Source organism: Copadichromis virginalis, linkage group LG14 (genome assembly GCF_057382275.1).
Source record: "Copadichromis virginalis isolate Kocher_CV1m ecotype Utaka linkage group LG14, C_Virginalis_male_GT1.1, whole genome shotgun sequence".
NCBI lineage: Eukaryota > Metazoa > Chordata > Actinopteri > Cichliformes > Cichlidae > Copadichromis > Copadichromis virginalis.
In genome coordinates this window covers 19,748,345-19,766,609 of record NC_140631.1, presented here as the reverse complement: position 1 = coordinate 19,766,609, position 18,265 = coordinate 19,748,345, and the positions used below count along the sequence as shown (strand labels likewise).

Sequence of the window (18,265 nt, the reverse complement as noted above, 5' to 3'; positions counted from 1 at the left end):
AGATTGAAAAGCCGCGACCAATGAGCAGAGAGAGAAAAACCTCCCCTCGCCCGGCGGTGTGAGGCCACTGAACCATGAAATAAGGGAGAAGCAGAGAGAGGGAAAGAGCGTCATAAAGGTGATTTATAAAGCCTGTTGTTGAAAGAAAGTGTCGATATATTTTTTAAGTGCAAAAAAAAAAAAGATATTTTGAGCAGCTTTATTATTTATTACAACGAGCAGGCAAATATCAGACAGATGGCACATTGGGCAAACTTCAAAAAGAAACCAGAGCCACCTTTTGTGTTCAACAAACTTGTTGTTACCTATCCAGAATAAAGTTGTAAACAAAGTTCGTTCGTGGGTGTAATTAAAACATAAAGCAATTTATATGACAGATACTGAGCAAGCCTAAAAGTGTTATCCACAAGAAACTGACTTAGTGAGGAAATCTCCCTCTGCCACGCAAACAAGCACCCCCTCCAGTTATTAATACTGATGCTAATATTAATAATCAATTATCTCTCAGGAGTAGCTTTTCCGTTCATGTTCCTCTCTGTCCTCACGGTGACAGTCCCCGCAGGAATAAAACAGCAAAGCGAGTTCCTTTTCCTGCATCTGACCCCACTCGCTTCACTAAATTCATTTCCTTCACGTCTCTGCCCTCATCTTCGACTCGTAGCCCTCCAAAGGGTGTGGGGGCAATTCACGGTGAGGAAAGTCGCCCAACCATAGCATTTTATAGCCTCATCAAGGTTGCTATTTCACGCAGGGCAACCAAAGTGAAACAGAGAAGTTGGTTGTAACTTGTTGCGTGCGAGAGCCTATAAGATATGCTTAAAATGAGTGTGAAATGTTGGATCTGATGCGGCTTTTTTAGGACCTCTCATACTTTGTAACATACTTACATACTTGTCAGAGCAGAGCTGTAATGTCCGCCTCCATAGCTTACTTTTGTGATGGGATTGCTTCAGGCTATAAAACGAGGTCAAGAAAATAAATACATTTATGTTTTTTTCTGACACGTCTTTAATGACAGGCGTCCGAAAACAGTCTTAAAACGCTAAGATATGGCCTACCGAGCGCCTTCACTCATTCTTTTACAGTGATGGGGTCATCTGGTAAAAAGGTCGTCTTTCATCACCGGCTAGACCTTCTGTTTGTTGCACCGTTTCCTAATGCAGTGATTAAGAACAACAACGCTGATAATAGTGTTCCCAGCATGAAACAATTGGCGGAAATCCCAACATCCTTTTTACTGAAAAATGGCATTCATGCGCCTGCTTTGTTGCCTTCCTCAGGGTACAGCAGAAGACTTTTCTAACACATTTGAACAGCAGCTACTACAGTTTTACAAAAGAAATAGACAAAAAACAACAACAACAACAACAACGAAGACAGAGTATATGTTCATCTATATGCTGCACAGTGCAGGGTTTTATTAACATCCAGCTGTCTCAGTCCAAAGAAAGCCCAGGCTTTTATTTATTTTTGTTCACTCTCAAATCAACACTGAATGCCTCCCATATTTACTGAAATCTAATTTTTGTGAACAACAGGAAACAGAAGTTGTCATATATTAACACTGGGGGACAGTTTTACACCTATAGTGTTGCGCTATCTTGCACTTTTCACTGTTGTTGTTTTTTTGGGGGGGTTTCCCTGAGACTGATAGTAAATGTGTAATGTGGCTCATTATGCCTCCTGCTAATGGTCCAGGCAAACATGCTGGCAGCTTTATGTGTCTTGTTTTAATATTGTTTAGCATCTAAGCCCTAATGTTGCAAACAGAATCTCATTGTGTGCTTAAGCAAGCAGACGTAACCCCTCTCTGCCGCCGGTGCCGAGCAATCTGCCATCAGCAGTTTTGCCACAAGCAGTCGACTGCTAGTCCTCGCTCTGCACTGCTATGTTAACATTTGAGAGCGCCTCTTCTCTTGGGATTCACAACAGAAACACTTTTATTTGAGATGATGCGGGCAAACCTGCAGACATCTGTGATTGCATCGCTCAGAGTAAATGAAGCTCCTCGCTCTGAACTGTAATGAGTTATTTATTTAGCTGAAGAGGCTACTGAGAGATGATCTGAAGATGGAGATTATTGGTCCAATCCAAACCTTTCTTTTGTAGCTCCTGGGGGAGAGAGAAAATGGCAGTGTGGCACCAGGGAAGGCAGGGCAGAACCTCAAATGTTTTCACGCAAGCTCCCAGGCACTTATGATCCAGACGTGGAACGGTGCTTTTGCACTGGGCTCATGTTCAAAAGAGTGAAAGCCACTATATGTATCTTGTGTATGTGTGTGTATGCCTGTGTGTGTGTGAGTACGCTGAACAACAGCAAGGAGATGGCAAAATGTAAAAAGTGACAGATGAGGTTCTTTTGGGAAGACTTCAACCATCTACCCTCTCTGAATTCTCGAATAAAACAAGCTGAAGGAAGGAGAAAGTAAAAGTTTCTTTTCAGCTGCTTGCAAGGGCAAAGACACTAAACCAGCACCAGAGTGTGGAGTGAAAACAACAAAGAAACAATCACAAAGCTGCATTCTGTAGGTCCATAGCAGACAGCAGCCCACTTCTGTGCACGTGTGTGTAGTGATAATTAGAGAGGGGAAGTATTAAATTAAAGCAAAGCAGTCATTTTATGAGCCAAGCATTTATGAAGGTAATAGCGTCCCTATAAATCAACGACCTCCCGATGTCTCTTAATGTGTTTCCCCTTCGTCAGGTCCGGAGAAAAGCACTGATACTTCAACTATTTGACCCCCACCTGTTCAGTCTTGGTATTTTCGCTCCCGGGAATAATGCTGAGACCAGAGCTTGGGAGTGGTGTTGAGACAAAACGCACGCTGCCACTTCACACAGTGTGTTCTGGTATGTCTTTAATCAAAAGAAGAGTGGTCGGTGTCTTTTTGTGAGACACCTTGTCCACATAATTGCTTTCCCCAACACCACAAATTGGTCTGAATTCACAGTTCAGCCGTAAGTGTTGGCACACCCTGCCTCTATAGTCCAGACAGGACATGGGAAACCAAGGTGCTCGCTTTACATTTTAAATCAGTCTCACTTGCCAAGGGGGGAGTCATCCCTACACGAACAACACGAGGCTGAAATAAAGCCCCAGAAAATGACTGCTCCTGTGGAAAAAAAAAACAGTTGGGAGAGTGAGAGCAGGAGGAAAGCAGTGCCATTTAGAAAGCCTAAATCATCCCCTGAACTATAAATCCTGTGACCACTCATCATTCAGCAGCATTTTAAAAACCCCTTAAAGAAAAACACTGAGTGAAATGAATATGCTGTCACCTCTCATTTGGGTCTGGCCCACTAGCTCAATAAGAAAAGTGTTGTTCCCTGGAAGGCTGCTAGTCTGAGCTGAGCTCTCAGGTTTAGGGTTTGCCCCTGTCCCTCATTCTCAATGCTTTGAGGCCCAAGTCTCTCTCGTTCCTCCCCCACGTCCCCCCAGACATGTCTGACAGGCTGAACTCGATGTGGGCTGCTCACCAGACTACAAAAATCATTCATCTGTGGCTTCAGACGGTCAAATCTGGATCTAATAAAGGGAGCCTGCCTATTGATCCTATTTACAAGGGACGGCAGTGCAAACTCTTACCACTTGGGGGCTCTGTAGCTCAAGTTTGTGACGGCTTCTTGATCACTCTGGTACAGTTGCTCATCATAGGAGATAGGAAGGGCGAAATCTTCTAAGTAAACTGATGTGATTTGTTATTGAAACAGCATCTATTCCTGTCTTAATAACTTTTTTCACATTGATTTTCTTTTAAATGTCTTTTATCTAAAGGCAGCATTTTATATAAGTGTGTTAGCACAGATAAAAAAGAGATATTGACATCTGCAAGATAAGACATTCCTGTTCTGGACTATTTGAAGCTTTAAAAACAGAACTTGTGGGGTTATTGAATCCAAAGATAACAACAGTCTCCTCCTTTTCCAGCCATGACACAAACAACCACGTAGAATCAAAAATAAATAAAATAACCCATGAGTGTATTATGTATCGATAATGTCGTTTCCAGGTCGTTTCATTCTAAATATTAGGAGAGAAGCAGAGTGAAGGCACGGGGAAAATCCTCACACTGACAGAAAAGCCAGAAGAAGCATCTAAGAATGAAATGGGACGCATGGAGAATGAGTCAGAGCTACTTTCAGGGTTGTGTTTACGTGTCGGTGAGGGCACTACCCCAAACGCCTAGGCAAAACCACAGCATTCCATGTAAGTCTTAAAGAGACAGAGCGACGCTGTCATCGTGGGTATCTGGGGCGTAAAGCGTTAACATATGGAGAGGGCTATTTGAGACAGCTGGTGAGAGGCGCAGAATCAGTAGGTGGCTATGCCAGCACTACGATGGCATTCAAGTTGGGTGTCAGGTAATCTCTGAGAAAGTGCAGATTTATGCATTTTTTAAAATTTCACATTAGTTTCACTAAAATTGGACTCTTTTTTTCTTTTTGATTGAAATCCAAACAGACTTGTGGCTTGGGTCTTGCTACAGCTAAAAAAGAAAAAGGGGACAAAAACACAGGTTACTGTGGCTACATTTCGGAGACACTACAGAGGGCAGAGTTGAGCCGTGAAACAAGTGCGAGGAGAGGAGAGCTCCACACACGAGCAGAGGCAGGCTTGTGTTTGAAACTTTTTCTGTATCAATCACAAAGATTTGATTTAAGATTTGCCAAAAAAAATAATAAATAAAAAAAAAAAATACCAGAAGGTCAACTACACAACCAGTATTTCTGCCTTGCTAGCACTGCCATGCTAGTCCCTGATGTTACACAGGTTTCCAGAGGTTTCTAGGTAGGTGAACTGAGGTGTATTCTTGTATCTAGTTTGTAGTTTTAGCTAAAATCCTTCACAACGTGGCAAAACTGGCGCATACAAGAAGCTAGTATTAATTCTGAAAGTGTCTTCACTCAACATACAGACAGCAGAGTGGCTTGAGAAGTCTGAAGATGACAGGCCCAGTTTACATGCAGAGGAAAAAAAAGCTCACTGCTAGGAAGAGCACAAACCAAGACGAGAAAACGAGAGAACGGTGTAGGTGTGAGGAGAGAGGTGAGAGAGCGGTAATGGTGTTAATGTTGACAATCGGTTACAGAGAGGGCGAGAGAAAAAGAAAGTGTGTTGGTTCAAGGGCGTTTTGCAGAGAGGGGTAACTGGGAGGGAACGAGAGGATGCAGAGAAGGAAATGAATGGAAGTGAGGGGGGGCAAAAAGAGAAACAGTCTGTTTCCTCACTTAAAATCCAGGGCACAATATGGAAATCCTTAAACCGTCAACGGTGCTCTAAAAATAGCCCCCTTTTTCTGCACAGTAAGAGTTGGAAGTGGGAGTAGGAGTAGGAATGAGTGAGGTGAGGGTGAGCGGTGGCGTCTGGCAGTTGGAAATGGTAGAAACAAAGAAACACCAACCTGCAAGACAGCTGTGAAAAGCAGTGGGTCAGAGAATAAGAGGCCTCAGATAGAGAGAGAGACTAAGTGTGCAGGACTGAAAGAGTGAAAGTGGATGAGAGACGACCCCGATTGAGATGAAAGACTTCCCTGTAAAACTCTCTTTGGTTCTGGAAATAGTCAAGTGAAATTGGCTGGGATCAAACCATTGCTTACCTGTGGCATACAAGGAACTTGGTGCAATTAGCAAGTTTTGTTTTAACTGAGAGAATTAATGACACCTGTGTTTCTGATTTACATCACACATTCAGGGAAGGACTGAAAACAGCACAGAACCCCTTGAAAACGAGTCACTGAAAAGCAGCTCTTTCTTTGCTCTCATCACCCTGATAACCCCTCCTCTGCAGGTTACTCCACAGCCCATCACTGGCTAAATATATGCTGAACAGAAATGCTACTAGTGGCTGCATTATTATCAGTATTAAGACTCTAATGAGGATTTTGTGGTCAAAAAGTGGCCACAAAATACAAAGGTAGATTTGCAGACTCAGTTACCTAACAGATGGAAGCAGATTAACAAAGTGGTTATCTACAACATGACATTTCCTTTGGTGACTAAGCCCATGCTGTTTTACATGTGCTTAGTCACACACGTAAAATAGCATTTCAGAGACAACATTTCAGAGACACTTTGACAGCCATCATGACCCTTAACATGGCTTCACAGCCTTGCCCATTGTAACGCAGCACTATGATACAGCATAATATGAGGCTTTTAATGTCACAGCTTTCCTCTTAAATCAGATGGAAGCTGGTTAATGGTCCCATATCCCTGATTGGGTTGCTTTGCCTTGATATACACTAATATACAATGCATAGTGTTGCACTCATAAACAGCTCAGGACGAATGTGCAAATCTCAAGTTATCGAATGAAAATCGTGTAATCTCTCTGTGTTTATTTCTGGTAGCACTGAGCACCAAATTCCAACCCACGTTCTCATATTAAGATAATCATTAATAACATTAGTAATAAATATTATCATTAAATTTTTTACAGACAGGCAATTTTCCTGGTTCTTGTAACTGTGCTGTGATCATACACTTTGATCCAGTGGTAATTAATAATTACAGATATATTTCTAATCGTTATTTCCTCTGCCAAATTTTAAAAAAAGAAAAAGTTTTTAAAATATAGAAGAAATATTTTTGAACTGACAGTATGTATAAATACCAGTATGGTTTCGTAACAAATCATAGAACTGGAACAGCTCTTACCAAAGTCATCAGTGACCTGAAGAGCAACAGTGATTCACAGAGTTTCATTCTGACTTCTGCTTGATCTCACTGTTGCCTTCGACTCTGCTGATCTTGACATTTTAATTCAAAGGCTTCATGATTCAGTCAGGTTCTCGACCGCTTTCATACCTAAAGGGCAGCAGTTTTTATGTTTCAATGAGTAGTTTTAGAACTGCGCAAATAAAACAGGTGTTCCTCAAGGGTCTTCTCTTCGTTCATTGCTCTTTAACTTTTACAAGCTATTGCTTGGTACTGTAATATATAAAAACATCTCCTTTCACTCTTATGCAGATGATATACAGTTGTACCTATTATTTTGCTCTCAAGATCTATAAACTCCGCTGATGACACTAACTGCTGGATGACTAGAAACGTTTTAGACCTTTAGCCAAGACAGAAATATTTTTTCATATATATCACAATTATTTCTAAAACAGTAAGGAAGCATGGGCGGTGATTTTTGTTTTGATGATCATGTTAATAAAGTCACCAGAACAGCTTTTTGTCACTTAGAAAAATATGTGTCAAAAGTTAGAGCATTCTTTTCTCAGCCTGGCTCTTGGTCCATGGATTGCCGGCATATTTAGAATGAAGCAGAGTCAGTCATACATGGAAATTTGAACATATTACCCCAGTACTGAGGACATTTCATTGGCTCCCAGTTCAATAAAGAATTACCTTTAAAATCCTTTGATTAGTTCATAAAGGTCTCAGTGATTTGGCCCTTCAGTACATCTCTGAATGGTTCAGTGTATAAGCCTCTCTGGCCAGGTACATGTACAATTTTGCTTCATACCTGATATGGCTTCAACAAGAATCATAACATTTTATACTTTAGAGACTTTCTCCAGACTTCTGCTAAATTAGGTGCTGGGAAATATACAGCAGTATTCATCTGTTTCTTTTGACTAATAAGTGGGCTGGAGCCTATCTTAGCTATCATAGAGACCAAGGACAGGTCACCAGAGCCAATAGTCATTCAAACATAAGCACAATTACATGTTTTTCAACAGCTATGGTAACTTTCCCTTTACACTTATACTCATTATTCATACTTGACTTATCTGTTTCGTTTTACATCACATTTAAATACGATGACCCTGAGAGAAAACCGAGGAGGGCTTGGCTTAAACGACCTCTAGAAGACTTTTTGAATATTAACGAGAATAGCAGTTGACTGAGGTAAGTCGTTATAATTTAGTCCAGACCCCAGTAATTGTCAGTTGTGTCCCTAGCTGGCACGCGGAAAGTCAGAAACCTTGCCCCTCGACATGTAAGTCACTGTTTTTCTTGCTGCTCTAAGCACGTTACTCCCCCCCCCCCATGTACTCCCTGTCCTTCTGTCCGTCTCTCTCCCCATCTGTCTCCCCGATTGCTCTCCCTCTACGTGCCTCCCAGGCCTGCCTCCCCACCTCTCCTCTCTCGCTCCAGCCTTTTTTTTTTCCGCTTTCCTAATGAGAGCGTGCGTTACGCAGGCATTCAGAAAACCTCTGTTAATTACATGACAAGCATCTCGTTCTGGGACACTAATGAAGAGGGATAGCGAGCTGGAGACGCCACTGGAGTGGTGGTGGTTGTGAGGGTGGTGAGGGTCAGTGCTCACCACTGGGTGGGGTGTTTGAACATGCGTGTGTGAGTATGTGTGTGTTTGAGGGGTGTGGGGATGGGGATTTTGGCGCCAGGCCAGCAGCTTATCAACCAGTGAAAGTTGGACTGTGCATCTAGTCCTCTCCCTACATCTTCAGACTGCTTGCCTTTCATCTTACTCTACTCCCATCTTTTTTTTTTCTTTTAGTGTAGAACATCAGTGTTTTGATTTGTTTTTCCTAAGCACCATTACATTTACACTTATCAAAGAATGCATTAGCTTTGAACAGCTTTGACTATGACACACACAACTGCTTGATATCCTGATATCGCGAGCTGTGCTGGCCTTTTTTTTTGGGGGGGGGGGTGTAAAAGCCAAAATTCATAGTGTTAGCTTCAGCACGAATCAGTTTGTCTTGGAATTAATTAAACAAAGTATTGACTGGCAAAAAAGCAAGAGCTACAGTTCGTGCACACACATAGCTTACTAATAAATCCACACACAGTGGAGTCAGAAGACCAGTGGGGAAAGAGAGCATGAGAGGGAGAGAGAGAGAAGACCTAGGCAGAAGTCCAGCGACTCAGCATGTGATTTGGAGGAACTTGCTCTGTCAAGAGGCACACTCGAACAGAAGATTGCTGTCCCGTACCATCCCTCGTGAAACGCTTGAGAAACACAAACCATCTGGAGGCTATAGTGCACACTCTCAACCCATCAAATATTGAGGATGTTTGTCTGATTTACAGAGCCTATTTAGAACTGTTTGGACAACTTGGCTGAAGGATTGGTGCCTTAATTAAAAATAATATCAAGAGCTAATATTGCCCCCGAGACCTTTGCCTTGCAGTCAACAGTGCAACAAAGACACGGTTCTGTGGCTGAAGATGAAAATCTGAGCCACAAGCACTTCTAAACGAGTATAGTCAGGCCCGAAACAAAGGCTTCTCCACATTTGTGATTTCACTGAGGTTACTGTCCCATGTGCCCCCCCCCCCCCGCCCCCCTCCACCCCACCCCTTTTTCTGTCTGCTGATGCCAATAGCAACGTAGGCTGTTCTAGGCCCAAGTCCACCACAGTGATGGCATATTGATACTGTCATAAAACATTACATTCTTGCTTTATTCATTAGAACTGCGCTTTAATCTAAAAATATCATGGGCAGAGAATAAAACAGAGTTTTCAACAGCAGAAAGATTAGGCCTGCACTTCTCTCGCTGAGCACCACAACTCGGAAACGCTGAGGCCCAAAATAGATGTTCCTCTCATAAAGGGCTCCTTCTTTGTAGTCGACATACAGCAACAACATCTGCAGGGCAGTTTCTATGGGGGGAACAGATTCGGGCAGGCTATCAAAGAGAGGCGATCTCCTGTGAGAAGTGGTGGGTGGAGGACTTCCATATTCTCCCTCTCTCTCTGTCTCTCTCCTTCTTTTTTTGTTCTCCTCCATCGCTCTTTTTATCTTGCGCTTCCAAAAAATCTGTAGCAATCAGGACGATGCTAATAAAAGACCATTAATATCACCTGTCAGTGCTATCTTTGGAAGATCCAAAACGAGAAAATGAGACAAAAGGATTCAGTCTGGAGCTGCTCAACAAGATGTGGGATACCAGTGGAGGACAAACGGCTGCAGCGCTTGAGCAGTGAGCTGACAGGAAACCATCAAGAAAACAAGAAGGATGATGAATATTCCTATGTATCGTAACTAAAAGGAAAAACGTAGTTTAAAGTGATGCTTGAGAACTGTGTAATTTCAGTATAAATATTAGCATATTTTATATAAGGGGTTGTGTTTCAATATGGGCTGTGCATAATGCTGTCATGACCTTAAGTTCACATGGTTTTAGATAAAATAAAAACAAGAAAAAAATGTATTAAATGTTGTTCTTCTGGTAAAAATAACCCAACATAAGTTTAATTCAGAGCTGATGCAGATGCAGTTCAAACCAAGAGAGTGATTGTAAAGGTCGTAAAATCCTGCAGGTTGTTTGACTGATGGTTTTCACCGACTGCGATGGCAAGCCGTTCACTATCTGTTTAATGTAAAACATGAGCAAAGCCAGCAGACGGGCTGAGGCTCTGAGCGGAAAAAGATGGCACCGTAATGGGGAGGTGAAAGGCAAGGGGCAAAGCGATGATAGTAGCTTCATGCAGAGCAGAAGTGTATCTGGGGCCTCGCCTTTGAACTGGTGAGCCGGCTAATTGAAACAGCATTGCCAGGGCATCGGCTGAAGATCTGGATCTCATTCACCCCCGCTTTTATTCAATTTGGTTTCATCACAGGGGCGCGTCTCGTGCTTTTTCTCTCCACATGGCAATAAGTCATACCCTCGCCTTTTGCCCTCGACGTGTTGCCCATCTGTGTCCCCTGGGGGCCCAGAGTGCTGAGGCCCTGAGAACGCCAAGGGATTCAGATGAGGTCTTGAGAAAGCCCCTTATGGTACTTTTTCACGCCTCTCACCTTGGACTTGACCCCCACCCCACATCCCCACAGCTCTTCACTCACTCATACACAGACACACACACCTCTTTACCCCCCAGACTTAAGATTTACTGGTAAGAGCAGTGGTTGTCAGGAGGTTTGGACCGTGCACTTTCTAATTCAAACAAATGCGGCACTGAGGTCACGCTATTATCATGGAGCCACAAGGTGTTTCAGATGCCTCGCAAGTGTTGAGTGCTGAGCTGATAGAGAGAGAGAAGAGGGGAGAAGAAGCAGTATGTGTGTGTGTGTGTGTGTGTGTGGGGGGGGTGCTGTTAGGGAGCAATGCTGTGGAAAGCTTGTGAGTTTTCAGCGTGGAAATAAGCAAACAAATGCAGCAATGAATAAGCAAATAGACAGATAACACTGCCCAATCTCGATTACTTATCACTGTCCTCTATCAGAACATGTGGATGTAGATTTTGCCTTGTAGTGGGGGGCTTCTCATTTCGCAGAAGAGCAGTCAGTGTTCCTACCACTGCTTTAATCAGTGTCCCGCATGCACCGGCCGACGCTTGCAGTTAAAGGTTGGAGGATGATATGATGGTCAGTGATGTACAGTAAATAAATATGCAGGTGCTTTCTGCTAAGACAAACTGATCTAACAGCCACAGTTTCCTTTAAAAGGTAATTTCAGCCGATGCCAGATCTAAGAAGTCTGGGATACTGTGCCAGGTTACGATAATACAAGAATGTAAAATTGCTGCTTGACACACATGCTCAGACATCTGAGATCCTTGTTTTAAAGAGAGAGAGAGAGAAAAAATTGCATGTCAGACAAACAACGGTGTCAGAGGACAACATCACAGGAAAGTCAACAGTTGCAATGATAGTCAAAACCTTTGTTTTTTGCCTCCCTGCTGTTTCCTCCCTGTCATGACTCTGATGGAGGACGAGGAACAAACAAACCAAAAGAAAAAGGAAATAAACAAACCTAAATCTAATTTAGCTAAAAAAAAATGACACTGTTATATTTACTGAAAGAGAATATAGATATTATAATCTTTTGAAACACAAGCTGACTGAAAATAGAGGAAAAGCTACACATGGCAGCACAGGTTCTCTACAAGTTTACACCTACTGTGGCTGCATGTGAACCACATGTGAAGTCCAAAGACTACATACAGAGGAAAAATTGGATTTGGAGAGGATCACCGTAGGACTGAGGGAGGGACTAAAAGTGTGCATATCATTTCTTCCTCCGTGGGATTCGCTGCGAGGCAGGTACAGCATCTCTGCAGTCCACCGCTCAGCTGTCACACTCAGCTGTCCAGCGCTCACAGGAAACTTTTAAACACCGCAGTCGGTAAGTGCAAAGTTGTTGTTTTTTTCTTCTTCTTTTCTTTCTGCATCTTCTTACAGGTCAGTGGTAGAATAAGAAGACGCTGTTATTATCTGCGCTCGTCGCTCCTTTGATCCACGAGAGGGAAAGTGTTGGCTTTAAAGTTTTAGTTTTTTCCCGTCAGGAATTCTTCCGAATGCGTGACGCGTTGTTTCCGACCTGTTCCACCGTTACTTATTTTGCGCATAAAAAGTTGCCTTCACGTTTTTGTTTTATTTTATTTTCTCTGAACAAGAGAAACTTCAGGATTGCTAATTGCCTTCAATTAACGGGCTTTAAACTGATTTCTAACAGAGCTCCGAAATGTAGCTTCATATATAAATAGCATCTCTTCATATGACTAAATGTGGAGTTAGACCTATATGAATGTTTTATCTAGCAGTGATTTATTGATTTTTTTTATTGATTTTTTGCCTTTTTCTCAATAAATCAGAGAGACTTGAACGGCTAAAAGTAAGGCATGCGTTTGATTGACAGAAGTAATTATTCACTTTGTGCTATTTTTTTCTTTCTACGGGAATAAAAGCATTTGAATCTTTTTTTAAATTTATTTATTTATTTATTTTTGATATGCCGAACATCTGCAAGCATTGAGCGGCTGCACATCTTTCTGTCAGCAGCTGCCACAGACTAGAAATGCCAAATTGCTTAACATATGAATGTGACGAAGATGAGACCTGTATGAAACACAACACTGCCCATATCACAACCCACCTCTAATGCAGTCCTTCAGTTCACTTTTCAGTCTCTTTTGTTGGTGCTGCTTTGAGTAAACAATGTTAAGTGATAAGCAGAAGCGTGGAGGAGGGCGGCAAGGAGAGGAGGAGGAGGAAGGAGGGTGAAGGAGAAGAGGAGGAAGAAGCGAGGTAGATGAAAGGAGGAGGCAGACTGGTGTAATGGGAGGGAGGAAGATAGTGGAAGAAGTGGTGGAAATGTTCCTTAGTGGATGGATTTACATCAGCTGAAATTCATTTTTGTTGAGAACATACCAAGATTTTCTTAAAAAAATAACATCCTGTCAGACTTAAACCATGAAGTAGCGCAATGTGAGATGTTGATTGATTGACTACGTGTCAATAGAAATAAAGTAACGCAAATATATATTGTAAATCAAAAACAAATGTAAAAAATGGCATGAAAACAGGATGTTGTGTCCCTGGGCAAGACACTTTACCCTACTTGCCTACTGGTGTTGGCCAGAGGGGCCGATGGCGCGATATGGCAGCCTCGCTTCTGTCAGTCTGCCCCAGGGCAGCTGTGGCTACAACTGTAGCTTGCCTACACCAGTGTATGAATGTGAGAGTGAATGAATAGTGGTATTGTAAAGCGCTTTGGGTGCCTTGAAAAGCGCTATATAAATCCAATCCATTATTATTATTATTATTATTATTATTATTATTATTATTATTAAAAAAACAGCTCAAATTTCTATTTCCCTGTATTATCTTGTCTCCTTCTTGACCCCCTTCCCTCTCCCAGCTTTTCCTCTCTCACACACCTATGCATACATGCACATATACCACGGACCTGCACACACAAAGTGTAGACAGCGTGTGACGGATAGGCTGCCTCTCTCTGCCTGCACTGTTTGTACGTTGATCCCTTCAGCAGGCCCTGCTTCTCCTGTCCACAGTGTCCGTGATGAGTTACTACATGGATCCAGTTTCTTCCTACCCAGCCCTTCACCCCTGTGACCGTCTGGGCACACTGGTAAGACCTCCCTCGTAAATTATCTCTGTGTTAAGACTGCCTCGGCTACCTACCACACAGCCGTCCACGAGTGTGAGCGAATGAGCGTTTGTGTGTGTGTGCAAACTGCTCAGTGCAGGAATGTGTGCAGGAGCATTAGAGTGGTGTTCTTGTCAGTGTATTAGCAACTCTGGATTCCATCACCTTACAGGAGGATACTCTATTTCTTTTTCAGTTCACTCCACCAGGGTTTGCAGTAAAAGCGCCTGTATCTGTACATGCTGTTCCTCATGATTTCATCAAAAGTTAGGAAACAGAGCTGTTGAACAAGACAATTCTCTACACGGCTGTGAAATTGCCCTTTCGAGCTCCTCTGTGTTGCACAACAAGCCTGCACTGTGTACTTCTCTTTAGCAAGTAATATTGTAAATAATGAGACCTAGGCCTCCAGCCTTGGCACTAACCAATCAAACTGGAGTCAGGCAACCCCAGCAGACCAGCACTTTTCTCAGCTGAGCCACCCGCACTGTGCTTTGCAGCAGTGTGTTTGCAAGAACCCTTAACACTTTCCAAATGGTAGTGCTGAATACAAAGTCAGAGACAGTTGCTGGGAACATTGGGATTCCTGTCAGGTGAGCATTTGAAGGGTGAAGGCCAGTGTGCTGCAAAATAAATGGCTCCATTTGTATGCAGAGCGCCAGCACATTAGGATAATAGACTGAGGTTACATGCAAATGGCAACCCCACCCCGTTCTAATACAAAACACAGAATGATGCCTCTCCCTGTTTCCTAATTGGCTCAGGTGGTGGGGCTTGCCTTTGAAATTGAGACTACTGTATACAAGGGCAGCTTGGTCAAAAGGTGAGCCCATGTCACCTCGGTAGCTTTATTCTCTTGAATTTACATAAATTATCAGCAAAAAGCAAAGGCTCTGATATTTTTTTCTCTCTTTAAGACAATATCTAAGTTCTATGTATTTCACAAAGGCAGTATTCAGAAAACAGCTGCAAAAAGAAAAAGAAAAACTCAAAGAATCACACAGCTTGTTGAAAATGAAATTGATACAAATGCAAATAGTTTCATTTGTAACCTTACCTTTTGTAATGCATTGAATTAATCCTTTTCTTTACATATCTTTTTCACGCAAATAATGAACACAATGAAAGAACCCCAGACATGAAGGATGGAGTGAACAGCAGCAGGTTGCAGGGGCTGTACCCAGAATCACTCATTACCTCCACAATGTACAAAGAAAACTCATTGTTTTACTCAAAAATGAGTTGCAAATTTAGATTTTGGATCTAAATTTGCAACTCACTTTTCTTGCACTCCAAGTTGTTTGCGTGGACATATGGATGTATGATTTCAGACACGGCTATTTTTGGAACTTTACATTTTGTCTTTGCAGAAAAGCAAAAGTGCAAAAAATTATAACCTGTTAACAACACATCATTTGTATTAAGTATATTAAGAACCCTTATAGACCACATTTCAAGTAACACAAAGGTATGTTTAATTAAATCTGCCTGGTTTGCTAGCAATAGACAAGGGCTTTCCTCTTAAAACCACTCGGTGGTAATTGAGTATGTGTTTGTGCGCATATGTTTGATTGTGACACAAATGTAGCGTCTTGTAACAGTGGGCGTTTCAGTTGTTTTTACATGTGCACTGTAAGATTTCTTCACCATATTGCAAAATATGTTGCAATATTCTAAAGTTATGCCTTTCTGTACATGGAATGGTCTAACTGGATTACTGGAGTGAGGCCAAACACAAAAATACATCTAACTGCGTCACATACATGCTATATAAGAATGCTGAAGTCCTATACACCAAAGACTATTCAGTTCTGCAACAACAGTAAGCATGTCATGCTCTCACTGATTAATAGGTATAATGTTTTGAAAAAAAATGTAATTTTCACACATTCCACTACACATAAACTCAATGTGCTTCACATAGATTATTAAAACAAACAGGATGCTGCTAATACTTATACTCAAAAATGGTGAGCATTGCAAGCCCCACATCCAAAATATATGAATTTTCATTTACAGTAGTCGACAGTAGTCGTCCCCCTGAGAAATTACTTGACCCTAAACTTCTATTAGATTTCCCAATACTTTAGTCCCTAAAATAACAGGTAGGCCATATAAAAGCATGCATTATAAAGGCAGGCTCCTCCAAATATAGGCTGACCCCGACATTTAAAGTTGTTCTACATGAGCTGAATGAGCTGAATATTATGGTGTCGATGGTATCTGCATTGGTATCTGCGACAGCCTGTCTACTCCATAAATCCTCCATGTGGCTCCCTTCTTCCCTATCTAACTTTCCCTCCTTTGCTGACTGACTTGATAGAAAATGCAAATCTCTCAAGAACCTTGTAAACTGGCCTCCTCGATTCTTTGGTCATGTTAGTCATCCATAAAACTAGATAGCTACTGATAAATGGTGCAGTGCTTAAACAGGAGCTGCTTATCAGATTGCCAGTCACTCTGTCTGCTGGGGCTGTCACTTACACATGTGACATAAATCATAGGATGCTGTAGTTATATCCAATTATATATCCAGTTATATAAGCCGTCATGTGCCTGTGAGAAAAACGCCAGTTTTAAAGAATGCTATTTCCTGATGTTTTTCATGAGTGGTCAAAGTTAGATTTTGATTTACTAAAAATGGCTATCTTCTTCGCCACTGTCTCTTGTTTCCTCAAAGAATTTTATATCTCTTTAGCCCTGCTGCCAAGTGCTGACTTTAGACTTCCCCCCCAGTGCAGCCTCTTACGTGAACAGTTCTGCGATAAGCAGGATAAAACAACAGAGCAAAGATAAACTGAATGAGTCAAATTTAGCTGCAGGGGTTATCTGTATGTGAGTACAATGAAAAAATGTTTCCAAAATACAAGGTTACACTCTGGGACAAAGCCACCGGACAGCTATATTGATAAGCTCATACGTTAACATTTTTCATTGGTTAACACATCAAATTTAGCTGCATAATTATTCAATGGAAAGGCACACTAACCAACAGGCTTTTCCTCTTGTTCTTCAAGGGTTCAAGTGATTTTGGGTGATTTTAAACCCTGACCATATCTTTTATTCTAACACTCACACACTACAGAAGTTTTAAAAGGAGCATTTTCCACATACATCCTCATTAGCTATGCTATCTGAGCTCACTATAACCAAAATCCCAATTAGGAAGACTGTATAACTTAATGTTAGAGGCATAAACTAAGTCCATACCACATTTTGTGTTGCTAACTGATTTATTTAATGTTTATCAAATAAAAAGTCCCCATCCCTCGTTTGTGAAGTTTGGGTGATTTTTAAAAAGATTTCTTTTAAGAAAGAATGAGCAGTTGCATGCAGAGAATGCATGCAACTGCACATTCTGTTTGTCATCTTGTGGATAAATGATTACAAATTAAATTTTGTCTCCATTGTTCATTTTGTCTCCAGAGGCAGAGTGGAGGTGTGGCAATGGGCCCACAGACCCAGCACCCAGGTGTGGTTCACCCTCATCAGCAGTATTACCCATCACAGCCCCTTTACCCTCACGATATACCCCTGCAGGAGGTTCCGGACGGACGTGAAATGTGCCCTACAGGTAAGAAATCATCAGTCTGATGTCAAGTGTATGTAGTATTTATGAACTGATTCTCAACCAGGACCCATAATTTAACAATTTTTAATTGTGATAGCGTTTTGATCAAGTTAACCTTTTACAATCAAATGTTAATGTTCCTAATAGACCCTTAGTTGCTTGATAGAAACATTGTCATAGCTTGTATGAAACCACAAGATGCAGAAGTGGTAATCTGTCAGAAAATAGAGATTACAATTTGCCTCCTTTTTATTCCTTCTTGTATGTGATTCGGCACTACAACAACAAAGAGCAACCAAAAGAGTTTGTATGCTAAATGGATTCATCTCTTCGATCATGGCACACCAAATCTTGCTCATTTTGTTGTTATAACACAATAAAGCTATTTTAACACATGTATTGTCACCATGAATGTCAAACCCCGATGCCTGTTTCAGTCAGAGCTGACAGCCTTTAACTTATCATCTTCCAGGTACAGAATAGTGAAGGTAATTGTCTGGAAAATTCACACCAAGCTGAGTGGACATCTTGTGCTTAGCTGCCTGCATAGGCTCTATGAAGGAGGCATCAATGCTTAAATAAAACTGAGTATTTCCAGTTATGTGAAAAAAGTCCCTGCTGTATGCTAGATGGGGAAAAGGGGAGCTCAGGACAAGGGTCTAACCTGATTGTCATCTTCCCTAACCCGCAACCTAACCTTAAACCAAGCTTTCAAAAGTAAAATGTGATGATTTACACTGTGGACATGCGTTGCTCCTATTAATAGAGACCCCAAAGTGGAACAGATTTATGTTTCCACAACTTCAGTATTGCACACATTTAAGGACATACACACACACACATGCACGCGTGCAGAGTCTCAACTTGGCCTGTTGTTC

At 41.7% G+C, this 18,265-nt stretch overlaps 1 protein-coding gene across 2 annotated transcripts in view; it reads left to right on the top strand.

Annotated features, from left to right (window-relative positions):
- Window positions 1-11,985: 11,985 nt before the first annotated feature.
- ets1 (ETS proto-oncogene 1, transcription factor) overlaps window positions 11,986-18,265 on the top strand; it is a 35,232-nt gene continuing 28,952 nt past the window's right edge. The window contains exons 1-3 of one of the 2 annotated variants that reach the window (XM_085429772.1): window positions 11,986-12,052; window positions 13,722-13,798; window positions 17,243-17,390. In XM_085429772.1, the coding sequence (XP_085285898.1) occupies window positions 13,730-13,798; window positions 17,243-17,390 (217 nt within the window). In that variant the 5' untranslated portion in view covers window positions 11,986-12,052; window positions 13,722-13,729. The remainder of the gene's footprint in view (window positions 12,053-13,721; window positions 13,799-17,242; window positions 17,391-18,265) is intronic. The other variant, XM_085429770.1, reaches the window with a different exon arrangement.